Below are 24,910 nucleotides of genomic sequence, written 5' to 3' on the forward strand. Positions count from 1 at the left end.
TTATTTCTTATTCATATTTTTTTTAAACTGCATTGTTGGTTAGGGGCTCGTAAGTAAGCATTTCACTGTAAAGTCTACACCTGTTGTATTCAGCGCATGTGACTAGTACAATTTGATTTGATTTGACCAGACTCACAATCCAGTATAGTAGGTGGCAGTGTATGCACTTTTCAGTTGGTAGCGATCCGCCAATACAAATGTAAAGAAGAAGAAGAATGGCACACACACACACACACACACACACACACACACACACACACACACACACACACGCGGAAGTAGACTCAATAATGTAATGTAGGTAGGCCGTGAATAGCCTCACATGCCAGTACAGTAGGTGGCGGTATACGCGAACTGACAACCAAATCCTAAAGAAAAAGAACAGACGTAAACAAAGAGCACGTCGCACATATTCATTCAAACGAGAGGTATGAATGATTTTTCATATTAATTCAAGCTATTTAACTTCATAATTACATGGTTTCGTCTCCTTATTATCCTACTTTCAAGCATTTTCCATTGCTAGTCTTCTGCTTCCAGCTAAATGCTTAAAAAAACAACGATAATGCACTGGAAAGGCTAGCAGTGAGCTAGCCAACAAGCTGCTGTTAGCTATAGTTAACATAACCACGACACTAACGATTACCCTACCTGTATAGCACGTCCACTGACGGTTCAACCACAGCGTCAGAAATGAACGGTCAAGCCGATATGGAGGTGGACTACAAGCAGAAATACAAAAATCTCAAACGCAAATTGAAATTCCTGGTTTATGTGAGTCTTCATTTTTCATCCAATTGTCAATGACGTGTTATTATTATAACACCTATTAGCCAAGGAACTGTCATTTACAGAGTTAAACTATTGTATTTCGCTACTTGTCTCCGTCTAGGAGCAGGAGTGTTTTCAGGAAGAGCTCAGAAGATCCCAGAGGAAGCTGCTCAAAGTGTCCCGAGATAAAAGGTGGTTGGGTGAATCTACAAAGTTTGGACAGATTGGGTGTATTCTTTTGTCACACTGTAGCAAAACCTTGTACTATGATGTGCTACTAATAAATACACCCCTGTTGAATGTGTACACATACTGTACAAGCATGTTCAAAGTTAAAACTGGTCGTTCCTTGGCTTCTCTTATCTTGCAGTTTTCTGTTGGACCGATTGTTACAATACGAGAGGGTAGACGAGGACTCCTCAGGTAGGTCTAAAGCACCAAGTCTGAATGTTTCATTCTCCACAATATCTGTTTTTATCCATAGCTCACTCAATACTGACCATGCAGTTACCTGCCTTGCTGTAGCTGATGTACAGTGTCTGATTGTCATGCTGTGTTTCAGATTCTGATGCCACAGCCTCTTCGGAGAACAGTGAAGGAGAGGGCACCAGGGAGAGAGACGGAGGAAAGAAGTGAGGATGCGGCATGCCAGCAACACAGACAATATTTCAAATTGCACTCTTTCCATCTTTGCCATTATCTCTCACTGTCTCACTATTTATTCAACTGTCCCTCTTTTGAACTCTCTTAGGAGAAGGAGTAGCCCTGGCGTTGGCCTTCCCTCGTCCTCATCCTCCCATCTCTCTCTCCTCTCTCGTTCTGGAGTGAACCCTCTCCAGTCGTCCGGCAGTACCCCCTACCTCAACACAGTGAGTTATAATCGCCTTCCTCTCACTGAATCTATACAATCAATAACTATAACATCATTGATTGTTGCCATTATTGTTTTCTCATTACCGAAGATAATCACTGTTTTGATTTGGGGCATTATTAATATTGTTTTATTATGTTTTCCGTTTATCTTTTGTTGTCTCTCATGTTATATTTTTTGGGGCTGTATTTGTACCTACAATGTGTGTGTGTTTGTTTTGGAAATTGTCACGGTGTGTGTGTGTGTGTGTGTGTGTGTTTTCTGGTCGTATATTCGTTTGCATGTTTGTTTGTTTGTTTGTATGCGTGTGTTAAATTGACACATGGGGCCTGTGTGTGTGTGTGGCGGGCAGTTGCCCTTCCCACCAGAGTATTTGGCTCCACCAGCTGAGAGAATGAAGAAAGAGAGAAAGACAAAGGCGCCCAAACACAAGAAAGAGACATCGGGGAAGGTGAGAGGGGAGGAGATCACAGATGAGGGAACAGACATGTGGCATGTAGGGTATTGACTTAGGGTCTAGAAGAGGGTGTTTCTACAGTATAACTGTACTACATATAGCAGGTTAGGTGCAGGCCTACAGTAGGCTATAGGAAGGTCCATAACATTGGGACATCATCAATGAAGTAACATACTGCCATAATATCCTGGACTCTTTTCATTTTCAATTCCTGACCATTCATTTAAAGGGTTATTCTTCCTCAGTAGACTAACTACATCCCAGATGGAACCCTATTCCTACCCCAGAGGGCTCTGGTCAAAAGTAGTGCACTATAAAGGAAATAGGGTGCCATTTGGGATGCTGTCCAAGTCATCTACTCCTCTTTCTCCATTGCATCTCTCATTCCATCTACCTTATTCCTTTTACATCCTTCCCATTAGGTGGTGGCCCCTCTAGCAGCCAACTACCCAGCGGGCCCGACTGCCCCTCCCACATCCAGCGCCTCGTTCAACTGGGTGCCCAGGCAGATGCTGAGTGGAGATGCCGCGGAGGAGGAGGGAGAGAGCGACGGAGACTCAGACAGAGGAGACGATGACAGGGGGGAAGGAGAAGAGGCTGACCTTGTCATCGATATCCCCAACGAGTGAACTGTGTGTGTGTGTGTGTGTGTGTGTGTGTGTGTGTGTAAAGGATTGTTAGAAAGAGTGTGTAAAAGCACAATGTGAGTGTGTGTGGATTCAACCCCTCCCACTGTCAAATGCTTAGCCAAGCTCACCCCATTGGACCTTCAGGTTACTGCAACAATATCTCTCTCTAAACAATGTGACCTGTCATAATAATGTTGCTAATTGGCTCCTTTAATGTCATTTTACTGCCTTCTACTGTAATACAAGTCATGGAAGAAATGGTATTGATGGCATGGACAGCTACAGGACTGCTTACATGTAGCACCTACCTTTTTATGGGAAACTGTCAAATAATACATTTTCTGTTGTAGATAATGGAGACGTTATGTTTTCTATCAATTACTTTTCAAAATGAAATTGCATTAAAGTGGTAACATTTCAGATGACTGTTGTTGTTGAAAGCCTAATGGACTGGTAGTATAGTGTATAGTATGTGCTGCACAGACATGCAGTACTGTGCCTTTACTCAAAACAACTGTTTCTATTGGCTGTGCCTGGAGACAAAAGCCTTTCATGCTGCATTCATAACCAAGTGGGAAGGTGGTATTTACCACTTACGACTGGGAAAAATCCACTTAAATGCCCCTTTAAACTCGTAATAACTAGTAGGAAACTCGTATATCATCCCTGAGCTCTGACTTCTCGCACATGCTGACAAAGGTCACAGGTGAAGAGCTTAATTATTATTATTATGCTCTCGTCTTTCCTCTCGTGTCATCTCACAGAGGTTGCGATGGATCGGATTGGATGACTCCCTCTAAGAATTTGAGAGTGGATACATTTCCCAAATTCCCTCAGCTTTACCAAACCAAGTGGCGGCTGAAACACAAAATCCCAAATAATTTTGTCTTTATAGCAGAGAAAATGTCATTCAGTCAATGAGATCTATTTTGGAACCTTGGTGGTGGACAGATCTACTGTCTAATATTCAACACTAGGCCACTGCTGTAAGATATTCTGCTGCGGTTTCACTGTGCACCCTAATAGTGCATGCTTAAGCACTCGGCTACATACACAGAGGAGTCAGCACTTTCTGAGAGGTGTGTGTTGTAACAGAGAAAATTAACCATTGAGCTGTCCCTCAGACAGCCAAACCTTGTGGAAACATTGTTTGGGAATGCAGACTTACAGGTAATAGGAACCTGTTACTAGGTGTGGGTCTGGTGTGTGTGTCTAACAGTAAAGTGAGGTTAAGGTGTAACCAAAAAGAGCTATGAAAGGAACTAAGGAGGGAGGGAAAGCCAGGTAGCAGTGTAGCTAGAGGGAGAATGTGGGAGGGAGGGAGGAAGAGTGAGCTTGTCAGTGAGGGAGGGAGAAGCAGAGTGTAAGCAAGACTGTGCCCAGACACAGACGGCACAGCACACACAGTCCAAAGAGAAAGACATGGGTGGAGACGCTGATGGGGTGTAAGAGAAAAAAGAAGGGAGAGATTGAGAAAGGGATAAAAGAACGACATACCAGAGATTCCCTGGCTGTCAACCCTAGCTATCGGCCATTATCCTCTCCCATCTGCGTAGATACAGCACAAACCTCTGGATTATTTACCAGCCTCTCTCTCTGTGAGTGTGTGGGTTTGCTGAGATCACCATGCTGCTGCTGCGGTGGTGTCCTGCTGGTGTCAGTGTCAGTACTGCAGGCTGGGCAGGGTGGATCTGGCTGGGGCTGACTCTGGAGCTGTCTCTACCAGTCACGGCACTATCAGAACCAGACCCAGGCTTCTCCCTCTGCAGACAGAGCTTCTACAGACAGACCCCCCCTCTGGGCGGGGGGGCCCTCCTGACCCCCATCTGTCACAGGCTGCCAGGGGGACAGTTGTTTGCCACGCTCTACCACCCGACCTGTGACGCAGCTGTTTACTCTGCCTTTCATCTCAGACAAGGATGGGGGGAGAGAGGAGGAAAGGAGGAGGGGGTAAGGGAGGATTATATTATTTCTATTATATGGTAACAGTGGAATCATTGTCATGCATGGACTGCGTAAGCACTTCCTTGTACCTTTAGTGTACATTCTCAACACAATCACACAAGTTACAGCGGACATGATCAAACCAACTGTATACCACGCTTTTCCTCCAGTTGTTTTGCAAGAATGGTTTTGCGATATGAAACTTGTTCAAGTGAAACTAAACTCTTGTCCTGTAGAGGCAGTCAACTTACTCTTGATATCAACATTCCATGCAAACCTGGCCTTGTTAAAACAAGTCAGAGTGAACAGAAAGATGAATGTGAACAACAGTTTGATATTTGACTCAGATGTCTGTCAGTAGACAAGCTCCCTAACGCTCACAAAACTAGAATGGTCTGCATGGCATTTTATTTCTGCCATGACACCTGAGTAAAAGACGTCCTCGTCAATCCTACTCTATTTACAAACTGCATTGATACTAAATGTACTGTAATGTACAGTAGGCTTTACCCAAAGAAAGGCCAAGCATTCATTTATCATGAAGTTAATACTAATTGCAACCGTGATTCAATAAGTGGACTTTGACTCATGATTCCAAACCTATCTCCTAGACAGAGAAGGAGGAAGAGGATGTCAGACGGGAGGAGAAAGAGGACGAAGGGTCCCAGAGTCCCCCCCTGGTGATGACCCCAGCCCTGCTCCGAGGGGATGTGGCGGGGGGTAAACCCCAAGCTCACTCTGACTCTCCCCTTCACCAGTGGGACTCCCTGGTCACAGAGCTGATCAAGAGCAGCGTCCTGCCCCAGTGTGGCTCCACAGGGGGCCAGCTCTACGTCCTGACAGGGGCCACAGGGCTCAGGCTGGGGCCCGGGATGGAGGAGGGTGGGGATGAGGGGTGTGAGGCTGGGGTGCAGTGGTCTGCTGTGTGCTGTGCTGGCCCAGAGGGACAGAGTGGGTTCAGTGTGGGGGTCGTGAGAGAGACAGGGGGAGGGGAGAGGGTGGTGAGTGTTAAGGAGCTGGAACACATGATTGGAGTGACAGATCTATTTTCAGAGGGTTGCGGGGAAGCAGATGGGGACACGGAGGGAGACATAGTGATACTGCTCAGTGATGCGATGGTCGGAGTTGTAGAAAAGCAGAGAGCAGTCGCAAGGCCAGACGCCATTGAGGAAACACTAGATGAGACTACTGATCGAAGCCTAGAGGCACTACCTGCTGACACAGAACCTCTCATCCCTCCCTCAGAGGACAACGAGACACTGTCCTCTGAGTTGGACACAGAGTCGTCCAGCAACCCTCTGGTGTATATCATCACCTCCTCTGTCTCCCTGCTCATGGCCCCTCTACACCCTGTAGTCTCCACCCTCATTGGGATCCCTGGACAGGTGATTACTGATGGAATACAATACTGTGATGGTTCCATATCCTATATATATCCTTTTATGTTTCTGATCACAAAAATATGTTTCTGTTATAACAGACAATATCTTGTAACAGAACATATCTCCTCTCCTCGTCTAGGTGGCCTTTGTCCTGCAGGAGGACATGGGGATCCTGTCTGCCCTGCCAGGTGACATCCTCTCTGTGTTCTACAACATGGCGTCTGACCTGGTGTCTGGAGTCGGCTCAGTCACAGGCCTGATACTTGGTGTGGGGGAGATGTGCTTCTCCACTCTATACTGCATTACAGCCCCTCTTGTTGGCTCCCTGTTCACCAGCTGCCAGGACGGGGTCACAGGGGTGGGCACCCTGGCCTGGGATGGGGTGGGCATATTCAGGGGGATTGCGGACAGTGCCTGGTGGGTGTCCAGGGTGGTCGGGGACCAGGTGTGGGAGCAGGGTGGGGGGTATGTGGGGTCGGTGGTGTCTGAGATGGGAGGGCAGGTGAAGGCAGTGAGTGGGGGAATGGGGAAGCTGGCGTGGAGGTGTGGGAATGGGGTGGGGAACGTAGTGAGTTTGGCAGGAGGGCTGGTAGTAGGGAGTGCAGAAACGGTTGTGGAGAATGTGATGGAGGTCTTTGGGCAGGACCAGAACTGTGGATGGTTTGGGTCTACAGAGAATGTTCATCAATAACATTGCAGATTTTTTGCAAACCTTGAAAATTGTATGTCGTGTTCTTATAAAGTATGTAAATATGCACCAGATAGCAAGAGAGAATTGATGGGTACACCGCAATGCCAATGTCTCTAGCTAAGCTGTCTAACATAAACGCATAGTTAGGCACACAACACATTTTCATATTTTTTTTGCTTCCTAAAGTAGACGACTTCTACTTCTATTACTTCTTAGTTGTAAAGAAGCAGGATCCCAAAAGACTAATGCTGAGATTAATGGTATATGTGTCAGAATGTGAAGCATGGTAGCCCCATGGCCATTTGATCAATTACAATATGGTATTATTTTGGGGAAACATGCTTTTACTGTGTGAGTTCATATGGTAATAGATGTTAGAATTTATGTTACTTTATGAACTATATGCTTGCTTGATTAAAACGGATAATTGATTGATCACATCCACTCAGACTAGTGCAATTTATTTATTTGTGATTCATTCATTTGACTATCAATATATTTTGCCTTGAAGCTGGATCGTTTTTATTTGCACATTCATAACACTGCAATAATTGATGTGAGTAAGAGTCTGGACAAATGTCATGGTCAATTTGAAAAAGGCATTCTTACAAGCCTCCTTGATGTGGCGGAAATGAATCTGTCCAAAGGTCCTTCGAACCAAACATGTGCGCCACATTGCATCAGACTGCCGACTACTGTAATACGCTGCTTATCCGGAACTCATGAGTTGACGTCCCTTTCTTCTTCATTCAACGGTATGGATAACTTTTTCAAGTGCCATTTATTTTAAAATGATGTATTATATCAAACGTTTGTGTACATAATTCATGGTGTAAGGCAGGTGAAATGGAACTCTCAAATTCATAGATGGAGCAATGGATTTTTAAAATGTAACTAGGCAAGTCAGTTAGGAACAAATTATTTTTGACAATGACGGCCTACCTTGTTCAGAACGATAGATTTTTACATGGTCAGTTTAGGGATTCGATCCTGCAACCTTTCAGTGACTGGCCCAACGCTCTATCTAACCAGTAGGCTACCGGCCGCCCCCGATGCAAGGACTGATCGTTCATGATATCAACCTGATAGTTTAAACTATTTTTTGAGACTATAGTGTTTTACACTTAGCTAACATTACTTTGTTTACAAACATTGGAGTAAAACAAGTTTATATTTTGGGGTACGACCATTGAACGAAGCTCATGAGGCATTTAGCAATGTTAGATTTTTCAAGAATGAATGGGTATATATATTTTATTTACAATGGATATAGCAACTACATATTGTCCCTTTTTTAAGTTACAGCTTGCCAAAGCTGATTATTAGCTAGCCGACTAAACTCATCATGGAGTGGAGTTTAGTCAGCTAATGGTTAGCATGTCTTTCCAGTTTGTCAGGTTTGTTGCACTAGAAAATAGCGCATGAATCGTTGCATAGCTATCTGTGCACGTCTCTGTTTGTGGAGTTGTCTCTGTTTACTTCCCAGATTTGTTGCTAACTTTAGCGTTTGTTACTTAAGAGATGTCACCTTAGTGTAGCATAATTTAAGTTAGCATAAACAAACATGCCCAAAACAGTAACGGTACTGCCTACTGTTATGTAGCTAACCTGCTAGCAAGCTAGTTTTAGCTGAGATTGGATGACTTGTGAAGTGGTTTGCATCCAAATACATATCTGTACTATTTAATGACACTATGGAAGCGTTATATTTTGACAGTCATTATATTGTCTGGCACACCAATCTCAATCATTCTCCCCCTCTCCTAGGGATGGCTTTGCTCTACGTCTCCCCCCACCCTGACGACTTCAGGAGCCTCATGGCCCTGGTCGCTGCAGAGTTCTGCCCCTCTCGGCTCTGCACACTCATAGAAGACCCTCCTGCCTCCCTGGCCCTGTGCTCTCGCCCCAGCCTGGTGCTGGGCTCTGGGGGAGGTGAGGTGCTCTCTGGGGCCAGTGCTGTTGCATGGTACCTAGCCTCTCAGGGGAAGAGGATAGGGTCGAATGCTAAACAGGAGAGCCAGGTGTGGCAGTGGCTCAGCTTTGCAGACAATGAGCTGATTCCTGTGTCCTGTGCTGTGGTGTTCCCACTGCTGGGGGTGATGGGAGTGGATAAGAAGGTGAGGGAGAGGGTCTCACTACTGGAAGCAACTCATGCAGTCACAAACACACAAATAGGAGTATAATGGTGAATATTTGCTTAATTTCAAATGAATTGGACTATGGGAGTGATTGAACAATGACAAAGCAAGGGGAGGGAACACTAATCTGGAATATAACATACCCCAAGACAAATTCCTGTGTTAACATTGTTGATTACCAATCGTTTTTTCTGATTCTGATGAGTCCATGCAGCTTCAGCAGAGTTCTCATGCTGAGATGATGCGCGTGCTAAACGTTCTAGATAAGAACCTGGAGCCTAGAACATTCCTGGTGGGAGACAGCCTCACTCTGGCTGACATCGCTGTGGCAACCGCAGCACTCCTGCCCTTCAAATACGTGAGCCAAGTTTTTATATTAACATTTATCTTTTATCTTATTTGTGTATCCTCTTCCTTATTCTTTAAAGTTAGGAAGAAGTGAAAGTACAGTGCCTTGCGAAAGTATTCGGCCCCCTTGAACTTTGCAACTTTTGCCACATTTCAGGCTTCAAACATAAAGATATAAAACTGTATTTTTTTGTGAAGAATCAACAACAAGTGGGACACAATCAAGAAGTGGAACGACATTTATTGGATATTTCAAACTTTTTTAACAAATCAAAAACTGAAAAATTGGGCGTGCAAAATTATTCAGCCCCCTTAAGTTAATACTTTGTAGCGCCACCTTTTGCTGCGATTACAGCTGTAAGTCGCTTGGGGTATGTCTCTATCAGTTTTGCACATCGAGAGACTGAATTTTTTTCCCATTCCTCCTTGCAAAACAGCTCGAGCTCAGTGAGGTTGGATGGAGAGCATTTGTGAACAGCAGTTTTCAGTTCTTTCCACAGGTTCTCGATTGGATTCAGGTCTGGACTTTGACATGGCCATTCTAACACCTGGATATGTTTATTTTTGAACCATTCCATTGTAGATTTTGCTTTATGTTTTGGATCATTGTCTTGTTGGAAGACAAATCTCCGTCCCAGTCTCAGGTCTTTTGCAGACTCCATCAGGTTTTTCTTCCAGAATGGTCCTGTATTTGGCTCCATCCATCTTCCCATCAATTTTAACCATCTTCCCTGTCCCTGCTGAAGAAAAGCAGGCCCAAACCATGATGCTGCCACCACCATGTTTGACAGTGGGGATGGTGTGTTCAGCTGTGTTGCTTTTACGCCAAACATAACGTTTTGCATTGTTGCCAAAAAGTTCGATTTTGGTTTCATCTGACCAGAGCACCTTCTTCCACATGTTTGGTGTGTCTCCCAGGTGGCTTGTGGCAAACTTTAAACGACACTTTTTATGGATATCTTTAAGAAATGGCTTTCTTCTTGCCACTCTTCCATAAAGGCCAGATTTGTGCAATATACGACTGATTGTTGTCCTATGGACAGAGTCTCCCACCTCAGCTGTAGATCTCTGCAGTTCATCCAGAGTGATCATGGGCCTCTTGGCTGCATCTCTGATCAGTCTTCTCCTTGTATGAGCTGAAAGTTTAGAGGGACGGCCAGGTCTTGGTAGATTTGCAGTGGTCTGATACTCCTTCCATTTCAATATTATCGCTTGCACAGTGCTCCTTGGGATGTTTAAAGCTTGGGAAATCTTTTTGTATCCAAATCCGGCTTTAAACTTCTTCACAACAGTATCTCGGACCTGCCTGGTGTGTTCCTTGTTCTTCATGATGCTCTCTGCGCTTTTAACGGACCTCTGAGACTATCACAGTCCAGGTGCATTTATGCGGAGACTTGATTACACACAGGTGGATTGTATTTATCATCATTAGTCATTTAGGTCAACATTGGATCATTCAGAGATCCTCACTGAACTTCTGGAGAGAGTTTGCTGCACTGAAAGTAAAGGGGCTGAATAATTTTGCACGCCCAATTTTTCAGTTTTTGATTTGTTAAAAAAGTTTGAAATATCCAATAAATGTCGTTCCAGTTCATGATTGTGTCCCACTTGTTGTTGATTGTTCACAAAAAAATACAGTTTTATATCTTTATGTTTGAAGCCTGAAATGTGGCAAAAGGTCGCAAAGTTCAAGGGGGCCGAATACTTTCGCAAGGCACTGTATTTGTCTTCTGTTAACAGACTGTCTGGTAAGTGAGTGCTGGGGAGTATTCATTCGGGAGGGGCGGCAGGTAGCCTAGTGGTTAGAGCATTGTGCCAGTAACTGAAAGGTTGCTCGATCAAATCTCCGAGCTGACAAGGTAAAAGTCTGTCGTTCTGTCCCTGAACAGGACAGGGCACTGTTCCCCGGTAGGCCATCATTGTAAATAAGAATTTGTTCTTAACTGACTTGCCTAGTTAAATAAATAAACTCATTGCAACAGAACCTGTTTACTATTTAAGATCTAAATGGAGCAAGCAGAACAAAACGGGGGGCCTACCTGCATTTGTCCTATAAAAACTATTGTTTTCGTTGTATAAAACGTTTTCCATTTGGAGTAAACATTTTTTTTTGCAAAACGTTTAGCAACAGACAACATTTAGCAACAGAATCGGCATAATGAATACACCGCAGTTGTACTGTAAAGCTGGTGTCACACGAAGCAATCCGTATGCAATTTCTGTTGCAGATTGCAAGTGACATCATCTCAAGCAACATTGCTGATACACAAAGCAACTCGACTGAAATTGCATGCAACATCCAATGTAAGATCTTCCTGTTTCACATTGTTTGAATTCCAATAACATTCTTCTTATGTCATACTAGGCCTTGGAGCCGTCCAACAGGAAAGCCCTGACGAACGTGACCAGGTGGTTTCTGACCTGTGTCAACCAGCCTCAGTTTGTCAAGGTCCTGGGACAGATCTCTCTGTGTGAGAAGATGGTGCCCGTCACACCCAAACCCAGCGTTGCTCCTGTTCCTGCTGCTAACGCTAATCCAACTGCTGATTCCAATGCTACCAATGGTAAGAGGCTTAGGCCATGTCTTTGACTGTGAGTAACTCGTCTGGTAGTATGTGTTAAAGATGCACTATGCAGAAATTGTTCCCTCATTTCCTGGTTGCTAAAATTCTAATAGTGCGCCTAATTTCAGTTTATACAACATAACAAGCAAATATAGTGTAGAGAATCACTGTACCATCTAAACCACTGTGAAATATATATTTTCCATAACCAAAAATATTGTATTTTCAGCTTTTTGAATCTGGTGTACAAAACCGAAAATTAAAGACACGAAAACTAAACTTGATAACGGGAAGCATAGAAATATTGAAAGTAGAACAGATTGCAATTCTCATACGACGCTGCTTCTTAGACAGGCTTTCAATGAGAATGGCAGATCTATAACACACATTTCTATGTACATTTGGTTGGGTCGCCCAAAAAGTTATGTTGCAGCTTTAAGAATTTGCAAACAATATGGAATCAATAAAATGATGACATTTGCAACCTGCAAATGCAACAGAAATTCTGCTCAAGTTTCTTTGTGTGAGTAAGACCAGCTTTAGATTGAAGAATAACTTTATTATCCTGAAGACCAACGGTGTCTTCTTGTCTAGCTGAATCTGTTTCAGTTTTCACTACATTTGGCATCTTATCAGTTAGTTACATAGGAGGAATATTTTCTGCATACATAGCATCATGAGTTTTTATTTTTTTTAACCTTTATTTAACTAGGCAAGTCAGTTAAGAACAAATTCTTATTTTCAATGATGGCCTAGGAACAGTGGGTTAACTGCCTTGTTCAGGGGCAGAACGACAGTCGTACCTTGTCAGCTCAGGGATTTGAACTTGCAACCTTTCAGTTACTAGTCCAAACCACTAGGCTACGCTGCCGCCCCAGAGTGTGTGTGTCAGCTTGAGTTTGTTTGAGTGTTTGTTATTCTCAAAGTGTGTTTCTCTCTCTCTCTCAGGCAAACCAAAGACAGAAGCTCAGCTGAAGAAGGAGGCTAAAAGCAGAGAGAAGTTGGAGAAGTTCCAACAGAAGAAGGAGATGGAGGAGAAGAAAAAGCAAGAAAAGAAACTGGCACCCCCGACAGAGGTATGAAGATGGACAGGTGGCGGGTTTCATTTCTCATTTTCCCTGTTGCAAAGACCATTGCTGTGTGGATCAACTGGAACCCAACAAGATGATGATCCTTAAAGTATACTCCTTTTACAGTTTTTACAGCCTAGATAAGGTCATTCAGTAGGTGTCTTCAGTCTCATTCTGGTCTCTCTCCAGAAAAAGGCCAAACCAGAGAAGAAGGACCTGGGAGTGATCTCATACGACGTCCCCACCCCTCCTGGAGAGAAAAAAGGTGCTTATAAACCATAGAATTAGGAATTTGAATAATTGAATAGGATCTCTGTTATTAACCATGTATAATCCACCACTCTCTCTTTTATACTTTGTGTGTGTGTGGTTCGACTTAAACTCCTATCTCTCCCTGTGTCAGATGTCCTGAGCCCCCTGCCAGACTCGTACAGTCCTCAGTATGTGGAGGCAGCCTGGTACTCCTGGTGGGAGAAGCAGGGATACTTCAAACCTGAGTATGGGGTGAGACTGTCACTCTATGTATTTAATAGTTTATGCTTGTTTATGAAATGTGACATTTAACCAGCCCATGGCTGAGGTCATAATCAAGCTATTATGATGTTCTTATATTCTTCAGCGGAAGAGTATCAGTGAGCCTAACCCCCGTGGAGTGTTCATGATGTGTATCCCTCCGCCCAATGTGACGGGATCTCTTCACTTAGGTCATGCCCTAACCAACGCCATCCAGGACTGTCTGACCAGATGGTAATGGGATTCTCTATCTGATTACACCAATCTGCTCTCTCCCTTTCTAGCGGTTTATTTTCACATCCTTTCACCAATCTCACTCTCTATTATTTTTCTTCTTTCTACAAACCTCTCACACTTTCTCTCTCATTCTCTCTCTAGCCATCTCTCTCACTGTCTTGCTTTTTCTCTTGCTGTCATGACTCTACATGTCCCACTTTTCTCTTCACCTCTCTCAACATTCATGTCTTGTCCCATTCTCAATATTCTGTAGTGCTGTAATCTAGTTCTGTCCTTATCGCAGTATGATGGTGCATTTCCTGTTTCCTCCCTCTCCCCAGGCACCGTATGCGTGGCGAGACGACCCTGTGGAACCCAGGCTGTGACCACGCGGGCATCGCCACCCAGGTGGTGGTGGAGAAAAAACTGATGAGGGAGAGGGGCTTGAGCCGTCACGACCTGGGGAGAGACCAGTTCATCCAAGAGGTCTGGAAGTGGAAGAACGAGTGAGTGGTGGGAGAGGAAGGACAGATGGTTTCAAAAGAAAGAACAACAATAGAAGAGAAAGTAAGAGCTAGAGTTCCTCTCTTTCCTCCCTCACCCTCTTTCTTCCTCCCTGTGCTGTGTTGTAGGAAGGGAGACCGTATCTACCACCAGCTGAAGAAGCTGGGTTCCTCCCTGGACTGGGACAGAGCCTGCTTTACCATGGACCCTGTGAGTTTACTATCGTTTACATTACCTTACACTTTACATTACCTGTCACCTCTTACTGTGTTATCATGGACAACTCATGAGAGCTTTATTAGTCTAATACATAAAGTACTATGTCTAGACTGAGCCTTTACTAACGTTGTAATGTTCCCAACACTAAACTATTGTGACTCTCTCTCTAGAAACTGTCCTATGCAGTCCAGGAGGCGTTCATTCGTCTGCATGAGGACGGCGTGATCTACAGGAGCAAGAGGCTGGTCAACTGGTCATGCACCCTCAACTCTGCCATCTCGGATATAGAGGTATTATTCTGTTGTGAAATGTTATAAACCGTTTTTGAAATGTCCATTCTGTTGCATACTATAATGAACACTCCCATGATGCTGTGTTGTCCAGGTGGATAAGAAGGAGCTGACTGGCAGGACTCTGCTGCCCGTGCCTGGCTACAAGGACAAGGTGGAGTTTGGAGTACTGGTCTCCTTCTCCTACAATATAGAGGGATCAGGTAAGACATGGGGAGAGTCATTTTGGGCTGGGGAGGTACAGGGACATGGCTTTATCTTGAGTGTTTCTTTCAATTATGTTAATTGATCTCTCCTTTCCATTTTTTTCTCCCTCCCTCTATTTTTGTCTTCTCTTATTAAATGTCTCCCACTGTCTCACTGTTAGATGAGGAGGTGATTGTGGCGACCACTCGTATAGAGACCATGCTGGGAGATTCTGCTGTGGCCGTCCACCCTGCCGACCCCAGATACCAGGTCTCTACAACCCACACACACACCCCGCCAACCTTCCAATACAGACATTCTTTGGGAAAATCCATGAAAGATTATACTTTCTTGATATTTAAATGTTGTTTTGATGAATGCTTTTGGCATTCTAATTGAGAACTAACACGCTTTGGTTTATCTGTGTCTCTCAGCACCTTAAAGGGAAGATGGTGCTTCATCCCTTCTGTGACAGGAAGATGCCCATCGTGTTTGATGAGTTCGTGGACGTCAACTTTGGAACAGGTACTGACCATGCTGTGTGGCCATGTTGTGTGGCCTGCTGTGTGGCCTGCTGTGTGGCCTGTAGTAATCTGGTGGTCTAAGGAATAGCAGGATACTGTTAGTTTGGATGGTTGAGCTGTACGGAACCTTGTCTCTCCCTCTCCCCCTTCTTTCTCTCTCCCCCTTCTTTCTCTCCACCAGGTGCTGTGAAGATCACCCCAGCCCATGACCATAATGATTATGAGGTTGGAAACAGACACCACCTGGCCTTCATCAACATCCTGGATGAGAATGGCCTGCTCATCAACGTGCCAGCTCCATTCCTGGTACAGTACACTCACACTACTTCTTCACCTGGTACAGTACACTCCCACTTCTTCTTCACCTGGTACAGTACACTCGCACTACATCTTCACCTGGTACAGTACACTCGCACTACATCTTCACCTGGTACAGTACACTCCCACTTCTTCTTCACCTGGTACAGTACACTCGCACTACATCTTCACCTGGTACAGTACACTCGCACTACATCTTCACCTGGTACAGTACACTCCCACTTCTTCTTCACCTGGTACAGTACACTCCCACTTCTTCTTCACCTGGTACAGAACGCTCCCACTTCTTCTTCACCTGGTACAGTACACTCGCACTTCTTCTTCACCTGGTACAGTACACTCCCACTTCTTCTTCACCTGGTACAGTACACTCGCACTACGTCTTCACCTGGTACAGTACACTCGCACTACGTCTTCACCTGGATCTTGTCTTCATGCTGTCTTAGTAGTTGTGGTGTGTTGTCACTCTTCTTCCTTTTCCTCCTTGTTGTTCTGTGTGGTATCTGTTTGGTAACTTCCTCTCTGTTTTTCTCTGCCTACCTCCCCTCTCTTTCTCAGGGTATGAAACGGTTCGAAGCGAGGAAGGCTGTGCTGCAGGCTCTGAAGGACAGAGGCCATTTCAAGGAGACCAAAGATAACCCCATGGTGGTGCCTGTCTGCAGGTGCGTTACGATCAGTCCACATTACGAGCACATAAGGACATATTTTTTCTAGCTTCGCGTGCATCAGTGGGCGAAATGTGGTCACATCTGTGTGAACATGTTAGTGAGAAAATTCTGGATTGGATGTGAGTGTGTTAGTATTGGATGTGAGTGTGTTAGTATTGGATGTGAGTGTGTTAGTATTGGATGTGAGTGTGTTAGTATTGAATGTGAGTGTGTTTCTCCTCCCCAGTCGTTCTAAGGACATAGTGGAGCCCCTGTTGAAGCCTCAGTGGTATGTGGACTGTGCTGACATGGGCAAGCAGGCAGCTGACTCGGTCCGGGAGGGAAGACTCAAAATCATCCCAGACCACCACCATAAGACCTGGTTCAACTGGTTGGACAACATCAGGTAGGTCACCTCCATCTCCGTTCGGGTTCTGTTTTCCTCTTCCTTCTATACCTCTCTTTTGTCATCAGTCTTTCTCTTTCCTCGCTGTCCTTCCCGTTCTACTCTTTAATGTGCTCCATCTCTCTACGCATTAGGTGACACGCCACTCTCTCCATTATAGAAATCAGGTGTATTACAGATCCTGGTTAGATCCCTAGTTAAAAACAGGGAGCCCCTCTACTCCAGCACCAAACCCCTTTTCTTCTTTAGTGTTTCATCTGTCACCAGTTGTGCTCAGGTTTCCTCACCCCTCTTCACTCCCTCTTTCCTCACATATTCACTTGAACATCCCTCATTCGTTGTCCCTCCCTCCCAGGGACTGGTGTATCTCTCGTCAGCTGTGGTGGGGTCACAGGATCCCAGCCTACTTTGTCACCGTGACTGACCCTTCAGTCACACCAGGAGAGGTGATATCCGTTTCTCTCTTTCTCTCTCTCTGATTTTCTGTCATTTAAGTCACACCTGTTCAAACAACCCATGTCCCATCTCTCTGGCTTCCTTCTCCCGTCTTCTTCCTCCCTCCCTCCCGTCTTCTTCCTCCCTCCCGTCTTCTTCCTCCCTCACGTCCTCCAGGACATGGATGGTCATTACTGGGTGAGTGGGAGGACAGAGGAGGAGGCCAGAGATAAAGCTGCCAAGCGCTTCAACGTCTCCACTGACAAGGTCACCCTCCGACAGGGTAAGATCTTCTCTCAAATTATGATCATTTACAGTGGAATGGAGTATTTTGCCCATTACCAAGTGATTTTTGTTCACTTCCTGTGTTACAGATGAGGATGTCCTGGATACATGGTTCTCCTCTGGTATTTTCCCCTTCTCCATCTTCGGCTGGCCCAATGAGGTGAGGCTGTAGGTGTGTGGGTGGGTGTGTGTGTATTAAAGTTGTTAACATATGCTTTCCATAGTTCCTGAGATATATATTGATGATATTGAATGTGTGGGTAAGGTGTGTCTAGAGCTGAGTGTGTGATACCCTCTGTGTGTAATACAGGTTTTCCTCTCTCTGTCCAGACCCAGGACCTGAGTGTGTAATAGAGGTTTTCCTCTCTCTGTCCAGACCCAGGACCTGAGTGTGTAATACATGTTTTCCTCTCTCTGTCCAGGCCCAGGACCTGAGTGTGTAATACAGGTTTTCCTCTCTGTCCAGACCCAGGACCTGAGTGTGTAATACATGTTTTCCTCTCTCTGTCCAGACCCAGGACCTGAGTGTGTGATACCCTCTGTGTGTAATACATGTTTTCCTCTCTCTGTCCAGACCCAGGACCTGAGTGTGTGATACCCTCTGTGTGTAATACATGTTTTCCTCTCTCTGTCCAGACCCAGGACCTGAGTGTGTGATACCCTCTGTGTGTAATACATGTTTTCCTCTCTCTGTCCAGACCCAGGACCTGAGTGTGTAATACATGTTTTCCTCTCTCTGTCCAGACCCAGGACCTGAGTGTGTAATAGAGGTTTTCCTCTCTCTGTCCAGACCCAGGACCTGAGTGTGTAATACATGTTTTCCTCTCTCTGTCCAGGCCCAGGACCTGAGTGTGTAATACAGGTTTTCCTCTCTGTCCAGACCCAGGACCTGAGTGTGTAATACATGTTTTCCTCTCTCTGTCCAGACCCAGGACCTGAGTGTGTGATACCCTCTGTGTGTAATACATGTTTTCCTCTCTCTGTCCAGACCCAGGACCTGAGTGTGTGATACCCTCTGTGTGTAATACATGTTTTCCTCTCTCTGTCCAGACCCAGGACCTGAGTGTGTGATACCCTCTGTGTGTAATACATGTTTTCCTCTCTCTGTCCAGACCCAGGACCTGAGTGTGTAATACATGTTTTCCTCTCTCTGTCCAGACCCAGGACCTGAGTGTGTGATACCCTCTGTGTGTAATACATGTTTTCCTCTCTCTGTCCAGACCCAGGACCTGAGTGTGTTCTATCCAGGCACCCTGCTGGAGACAGGTCATGACATCCTGTTCTTCTGGGTGGCCCGCATGGTGATGATGGGCCTCAAACTCACTGGCAAGCTGCCCTTCAAAGAGGTGGGGCTCATTTGGAAGTAATCACCTGCTGCCTCTGACCAGTGTAGCATGTCATTGATTACAGTGGGGACAGCCTGTGTAGTAATGGTAATGGCTGTGTAGTAATGGTAATGGCTGTGTTTGATACTAGGTGTACCTCCATGCGGTGGTGAGGGACGCCCACGGGAGGAAGATGAGCAAATCTCTGGGGAACGTCATCGACCCCCTGGACGTCATCACAGGCATCTCTCTGGAGGTAACACGCCGTGCTCCCATGGGGGGTGTTGTACTGTCTGCTTATTAAGCAGCTATTCCAGGCTCTATTGAGGCCCTTTATCTGTCTCTCCTAGTGTTGCTCCCTCAAACTGAGCTGAGTAGTGTTCGGAGGAATCCACATGTTCTTACCGTCATACCGTTTCTGTACCATACTGGGGTATACACTATTACCGGAAATGCACACAAGGGGCACAAAACAATTTAGGCAACAGGGATCTTGATCCAGGAGGGGATTGAATGTAACCAATAAGCTGTAACCAAGACACTTGATCTTGCCAAGCTAGAAAGTTAGTGAACCAAATGCATAGCTGGAGCCATGAGCTGGATATCATTTATTTGACACATCTTAGGTTTCTTATAGTTATACTTAACGTATAGTTAAAAGCAGTGACGAAGCACACACCCCCCCCCCCCCCCCAGCTGAAATAGCCTGGTATACAGTATAAACGGTATATCGCCCAAGTCTAGAGCTGAGTCAGCCCTCTAGAGCAGTGGCCACCAAGGTCACTTTCATAGTCAAAAAGCAAGCCGATATCTACCGCTATTATTTAATCATTTCTTTCAACATTTTTTAAAAACATTTGACCTAAAAAACAATTGTGTAGGAATGAGGTTTGTGCAGTAGGCCTAATACATTATCACAGCATATTGGCTATATGCCTGGCCTGCCAGTTCTTCTCAGACCATATTATATACAAAAACTCACACTTTGATAACAAAATAGATCAGTTTGTGTAGTACTTGCAAGGCAGAACTGAGCATAATTTGAGATAATTTGCAAATAATTCACTTATTTATTTTTTTACTGGACTGGTACCTGCATCAATCTGATGGTCATGGTGCTTTCAAGACAACTGAAGAAGAGGTCAAATCATGATGTCAGTGATCTAGAAACTATTTTTCCCAGGCGGATCTTCCGAGTTCCCTGTGGTTTTGAACACTACATTAGTCTAAGGGGAGGGAGAGAGCAGCAGAGGATCCGTCTCTCATGTCTCTGCTCTATTCCTCGATATTAAAATGGACATGAGCTGCTAATGATAATACAAATGCAGGGCTATCGAGACACTTGGCTACAAATTCATTACAGCACGAGTGGAAGTAGGGAGAAGCACGTTTTTATGTTTTGTAATAGTGTTGAATAAACACGGCGTTGACAGTACTGAACAAAAACTTCGACATGAACTAACTCATAAAAACAGCGTTGACAGTACTGAACAAGAACTTCGACATGAACTAACTCATAAAGACAGCGTTGACAGTACTGAACAAAAACTTCGACATGAACTAACTCATAAAAACAGCGTTGACAGTACTGAACAAAAACTTTGACATGAACTAACTCATAAAGACAGCGTTGACAGTACTGAACAAAAACTTTGACATGAACTAACTCATAAAAACAGCGTTGACAGTACTGAACAAGAACTTCGACATGAACTAACTCATAAAAACAGCGTTGACAGTACTGAACAAGAACTTCGACATGAACTAACTCATAAAGACAGCGTTGACAGTACTGAACAAGAACTTCGACATGAACTAACTCATAAAAACAGCGTTGACAGTACTGAACAAGAACTTCGATATGAACTAACTCATAAAAACAGCGTTGACAGTACTGAACAAGAACTTCGACATGAACTAACTCATAAAAACAGCGTTGACAGTACTGAACAAGAACTTCGACATGAACTAACTCATAAAGACAGCGTTGACAGTACTGAACAAGAACTTCGACATGAACTAACTCATAAAAACAGCGTTGACAGTACTGAACAAAAACTTCGACATGAACTAACTCATAAAAACAGCGTTGACAGTACTGAACAAAAACTTCGACATGAACTAACTCATAAAAACAGCGTTGACAGTACTGAACAAGAACTTCGACATGAACTAACTCATAAAGACAGCGTTGACAGTACTGAACAAGAACTTTGACATGAACTAACTCATAAAAACAGCGTTGACAGTACTGAACAAGAACTTCGACATGAACTAACTCAAAGACAGCGTTGACAGTACTGAACAAGAACTTCGACATGAACTAACTCATAAAAACAGCGTTGACAGTACTGAACAAGAACTTCGACATGAACTAACTCATAAAAACAGCGTTGACAGTACTGAACAAGAACTTCGACATGAACTAACTCATAAAAACAGCGTTGACAGTACTGAACAAAAACTTCGACATGAACTAACTCATAAAAACAGCAGTCCTTTGCTGTATTGTGACAGTCTATCTGTGGTCATGGTTTTAAAAGTGATCAAATCTCATGTAGGTTAGGATCAAACTTTGCTGTAGCTGGGGTCGTGGAAGCTGTAGGCATGGTGATTTGAGCTATCCGAATGGATAGCCGGGTAGGCACGCTCCCGGTCTGCCGAGTAGGCGGAGTGTGTCTTTTCAGACAAATGAAATAGATCAAAATGGGAATACTTTGCCTACCCAGTGCTTCTGAATCAAGTGCACCTACTGCCAACAGTGCACCACCATTTATTTAGTTTTTTTAAGGAGCGCAAGCCTTTATCTTTTCTACAGAAATGTTTGGTGATCGACTGGTTGGTGACCACTGCTATATATAGGGCTCTGGCAGTACATACTCTTACTATATCAGGTGGATTGAGGAACCAAGTGTCTCTTGCTGCTTTGAATCAGTGTCATGCATTTATGTTGTTATGTAGCTGTTGAACTGCAAGTGTGGTTAAGGGCCTAGAACAAAGCACCAGGACATAGATAATGTCTCTGCTGACCCTTCGTGTGTGCAGGGTCTGTATGCCCAGCTGCAGGACAGTAATCTGGACCCAGTAGAGGTAGAGAAGGCCAAGCAGGGACAGAAGTCGGACTACCCCACTGGTATCCCAGAGTGTGGCACAGATGCCCTCCGCTTCGCCCTGTGTGCCTACACCAGCCAAGGTACATCACTCACTCCTGCCATCTGGTGATGTGGCCGTGTCATGTTATGTCTGGCATGCCATGTACACACCAACACAACCCTTTCTTTTCCTCTCTCCCCCTAACTCGCTCAGGCAGGGACATTAACATGGATGTGAATCGTATCCTTGGTTACCGTCACTTCTGTAACAAGCTGTGGAATGCTGTGAAGTTTGCCATGAGGACGCTGGGAGACAACTTTGTTCCTTCAGAGAAAGCCCAGGTGACATCTCTACTACAGTATCTTTATCTAGGCCTATTCATTGTGTGTGTGTGTGTACTGCAGTGTCATGCCTGTGTAAATGAAGGGAAATAAAGTTGCTTCAAGAAAATGCTCTTAATTTGTTATAGTGAAAACAGGTCTTTGTATGATATGGTATTTAGGTTTATATCTCTGTAAAATGTCCAATTATCCTCCTGTCAGCTGTGTGGGGAGGAGAGCGTGTCAGACCGGTGGATTCTGTCCCGTTTGTGTACTGCTGTGGGTCTGTGTAATGCAGGGTTCCAGGCCTACGACTTCCCAGCTATCACCACAGCCATCTACAACTTCTGGCTCTACGAGCTCTGTGACGTCTATCTGGTGAGAGTCTGTTTGCCTTGTCTCTGTCTGCCTGTGAGTGGTGGTGTGTGGGATTAATATATTACCACTCCTTAACTTCCTGCTCCCAACCTCCATCCTCGTCCCTTCTCGACCTCCCTCCCTCAACCCTCTAGGAGAGTGTGAAGCCAGTGTTCTCCAGGGCGGAGGAGGACAGTGGGTCTCAGAGCCAGGCTGTAGTCTGCAGACAGACGCTGTTCACCTGCCTGGAGACCGGCCTGCTCCTCCTAGCTCCCATCATGCCCTTCGTGGGCGAGGAGCTCTACCAGAGGTTGCCACGGCGACGATCCCAGGATGGCCACCCTAGTATCCATGTCACGCCCTACCCTGAGACTGAGGAGGTGAACTTTATATTGATACACTGTATAATAAACCAAAGGGTATGAGTTTTGTTGACTGTAATTTGTGGTGGTTGTCTGGCCGTCGTCTCTGTGTGGTCTCTAGTTCTGCTGGCATAGTGAGGACGTGGACCGTCAGATGGAGTTTGTGATGACCGTGGTCCGGACCATCCGTTCACTCAGGGCCGACTACAACCTGACCAAGACACGTGCCGATTGTGAGTTCATACATGACCACAAGCACTGTACTGTAATTTCCAGACTATAAACCGCTACTTTTTCCCCACGCTTTGAACCTCGCGGTTTATACAATGACGCGGCTAATTTATGGATTTTTCCCGCTTTCAAAAAAACTGAGCGCCGTGTTTCGTTAAAGCCTATTTATTTTTGTTACAAGCCGTGTTTCGTTTAAAGGCTGTGTAAAGTTAATTTGTTTCAATGTACCGGTAGGCACCTGCGGCTTATTTATGTACAAAATACATATTTTAATAATTCAGTGGGTGCGGTTTATATTCAGGTGCGCTTAATATAGTGCAGAAATTACAGTACTATATTTACAGCAAGGGGGCATGATTATCTACTTTGGTGACTAGAACACTTCTCAGCGTTGTTTTACATATTATACCCCCTCCCTCCACAGGCTACCTCCAGTGTATAGACAATGAGACGATGTCTCTGGTGGGGCAGTACAGTCTGCAGATCCAGACCCTGTCTCTATCCCAGACCATCCAGCCAGTCCCAGCCACCGGGGCCGTCCCAGAGGGCTGTGCTGTGGCCATTGCCTCCGACAGGTGCACCGTCCACCTCATGCTCAAGGTAAGAGGTCAATTTTACAGGTTTCAACCACACATTCTGTGTTGTGATTGGCTGACAGTGTATACGAGTCATCTGATGACTGTGCCAAACCAGACATCTTTATTCCCTAGTGAAATTGTTACACTTCTGTTTTTACAACTGCGTTTCCTTTTCTCCTCGTTGTTAATCTCTCTCCCAGGGTCTGATAGATTTGGAGAAGGAGGTGGCCAAGCTGACTGTGAAGAAGGGAGAGCTGGAGAAACAGATGGATAAACTGAGAGAAAAGATGGAGAAGAGTGACTACAAGGAGAAGGTGCCTGTTAAAGTACAGGATCTGGACGCTGAGAAGGTAAGGAGGATGTTAATTACTCAGGCTATCGTTTTGGAACGTGGGGCATTCCCACAGTAAAAACATTTTGCTTGGCTCTGCTTGTGAAGTGTGTGGTGACCTGTGATCCTGCTCTCTAACCCTCTTCCAGCTGCGTCAGAGCCAGACGGAGCTGGAGAAAGCAACGGAAGCCATAGACAACTTCAAGAGAATGGTGTAACCACTCCTCTCCGTCCCCTTTTACAACATGGTTCTTATCATAGTGAGCTCAAAGTATTGTCAGTGACTTGTTTTGGATTTGAAATGATACAATGACAGAGGTTAAAGTGCAGACTTAAATTTAATTTGAGGGTATTTTCATCCATATTGGGTGAACATTTCTACATAAATATCATTCATACACCCAAGACATGGGGGAGTTTTGTGCCTGTAACTGTCGATTATCCGCAATCATGGTAGCATCCATATTAATATAGAAATGTTTAGAAACATTCTATTCACAATAAGTGACTCCAAAATGAAGCAATGAATGCTATTAATTTCTAATTGGGCACTAAATGTTCTGAAACAACCAGCAAATCCTGGAAAGACTATGTACAAACATTTCACCCGATCTGAATGAAAATACCCTGAAGTTAAAGCTGACAGTCTGCACTTTAACCCAAAACAATTTCACTGTCCCAATACATTGAGCTGTATTTCACCCGCCTGTCATTGTCTCATGTCAGTACTATGCCACTTTCCATAAAGGATGCTCTGGAGTAAAGACCTTATATTAGACAGGCTGGGATCTGTTCTTTCTTTGATGCTCATTTGGTGAAATTATTAGGTCCAGGAGTTTTTCCTGACCTGGAAAACGTCAAGGCCCTAGTTGTCTATAATTATGGTCAGAAATTATACATGCAAG

At 44.7% G+C, this 24,910-nt stretch overlaps 3 protein-coding genes across 5 annotated transcripts; all 3 read left to right on the forward strand.

Moving 5' to 3' along the window:
* Positions 1–271: 271 nt before the first annotated feature.
* Positions 272–3,153, forward strand: ino80e (INO80 complex subunit E). Of its 2 annotated transcripts, XM_021556935.2 has the most exons (8): positions 272–428; positions 660–774; positions 893–963; positions 1,142–1,194; positions 1,334–1,403; positions 1,523–1,640; positions 1,995–2,093; positions 2,522–3,153. In XM_021556935.2, exons 2-8 carry the CDS (start codon positions 694–696, stop codon positions 2,726–2,728), a joined length of 699 nt encoding a protein of 232 aa, XP_021412610.1. In that variant the 5' UTR covers positions 272–428; positions 660–693; the 3' UTR covers positions 2,729–3,153. The 2 variants fall into 2 exon arrangements, with proteins under 2 accessions (XP_021412610.1, XP_021412626.1); XM_021556951.2 differs by lacking the exon at positions 1,995–2,093.
* An 895-nt stretch (positions 3,154–4,048) lies between these two features.
* On the forward strand, positions 4,049–7,189 carry LOC110485753. Its single transcript, XM_021556914.2, has 3 exons — positions 4,049–4,678; positions 5,284–6,057; positions 6,194–7,189. The coding sequence occupies exons 1-3, from the start codon at positions 4,355–4,357 to the stop codon at positions 6,743–6,745; spliced, it is 1,650 nt and encodes a 549-aa protein (XP_021412589.2). The 5' UTR covers positions 4,049–4,354; the 3' UTR covers positions 6,746–7,189.
* A 188-nt stretch (positions 7,190–7,377) lies between these two features.
* Positions 7,378–24,781, forward strand: vars1 (valyl-tRNA synthetase 1). Of its 2 annotated transcripts, none has more exons than XM_036944357.1 (30): positions 7,378–7,500; positions 8,513–8,862; positions 9,089–9,241; positions 11,597–11,795; positions 12,744–12,871; positions 13,055–13,130; positions 13,269–13,369; positions 13,485–13,612; positions 13,936–14,100; positions 14,227–14,308; positions 14,488–14,607; positions 14,702–14,810; positions 14,975–15,063; positions 15,228–15,318; positions 15,499–15,623; positions 16,194–16,297; positions 16,530–16,688; positions 17,044–17,134; positions 17,301–17,406; positions 17,498–17,568; positions 18,629–18,754; positions 18,885–18,989; positions 21,779–21,926; positions 22,040–22,167; positions 22,369–22,524; positions 22,659–22,883; positions 22,987–23,098; positions 23,521–23,696; positions 23,875–24,024; positions 24,155–24,781. In XM_036944357.1, exons 2-30 carry the CDS (start codon positions 8,515–8,517, stop codon positions 24,221–24,223), a joined length of 3,840 nt encoding a protein of 1,279 aa, XP_036800252.1. In that variant the 5' UTR covers positions 7,378–7,500; positions 8,513–8,514; the 3' UTR covers positions 24,224–24,781. The 2 variants fall into 2 exon arrangements, with proteins under 2 accessions (XP_036800252.1, XP_036800256.1); XM_036944361.1 differs by having other exon boundaries at positions 9,098–9,241.
* Positions 24,782–24,910: the final 129 nt, after the last annotated feature.

The sequence above is a fragment of the Oncorhynchus mykiss genome, chromosome 2 (assembly GCF_013265735.2).
Source record: "Oncorhynchus mykiss isolate Arlee chromosome 2, USDA_OmykA_1.1, whole genome shotgun sequence".
NCBI lineage: Eukaryota > Metazoa > Chordata > Actinopteri > Salmoniformes > Salmonidae > Oncorhynchus > Oncorhynchus mykiss.

Bases quoted from the DNA above. Each gene is read 5' to 3' on its own strand.
- ino80e (XM_021556935.2), top strand. From the start codon at position 694: ATGAACGGTCAAGCCGATATGGAGGTGGACTACAAGCAGAAATACAAA. The intron at 1,195-1,333 runs GTAGGTCTAAAG...GCTGTGTTTCAG, and splicing joins GGTAGACGAGGACTCCTCAG to ATTCTGATGCCACAGCCTCT. The intron at 2,094-2,521 runs GTGAGAGGGGAG...CCTTCCCATTAG, and splicing joins AGAAAGAGACATCGGGGAAG to GTGGTGGCCCCTCTAGCAGC.
- LOC110485753 (XM_021556914.2), top strand. From the start codon at position 4,355: ATGCTGCTGCTGCGGTGGTGTCCTGCTGGTGTCAGTGTCAGTACTGCA. The intron at 4,679-5,283 runs GTAAGGGAGGAT...CCTATCTCCTAG, and splicing joins GAGGAGGAAAGGAGGAGGGG to ACAGAGAAGGAGGAAGAGGA. The intron at 6,058-6,193 runs GTGATTACTGAT...CTCCTCGTCTAG, and splicing joins TCATTGGGATCCCTGGACAG to GTGGCCTTTGTCCTGCAGGA.
- vars1 (XM_036944357.1), top strand. From the start codon at position 8,515: ATGGCTTTGCTCTACGTCTCCCCCCACCCTGACGACTTCAGGAGCCTC. The intron at 13,131-13,268 runs GTGCTTATAAAC...TCCCTGTGTCAG, and splicing joins CCCTCCTGGAGAGAAAAAAG to ATGTCCTGAGCCCCCTGCCA. The intron at 16,298-16,529 runs GTGCGTTACGAT...TCTCCTCCCCAG, and splicing joins ATGGTGGTGCCTGTCTGCAG to TCGTTCTAAGGACATAGTGG.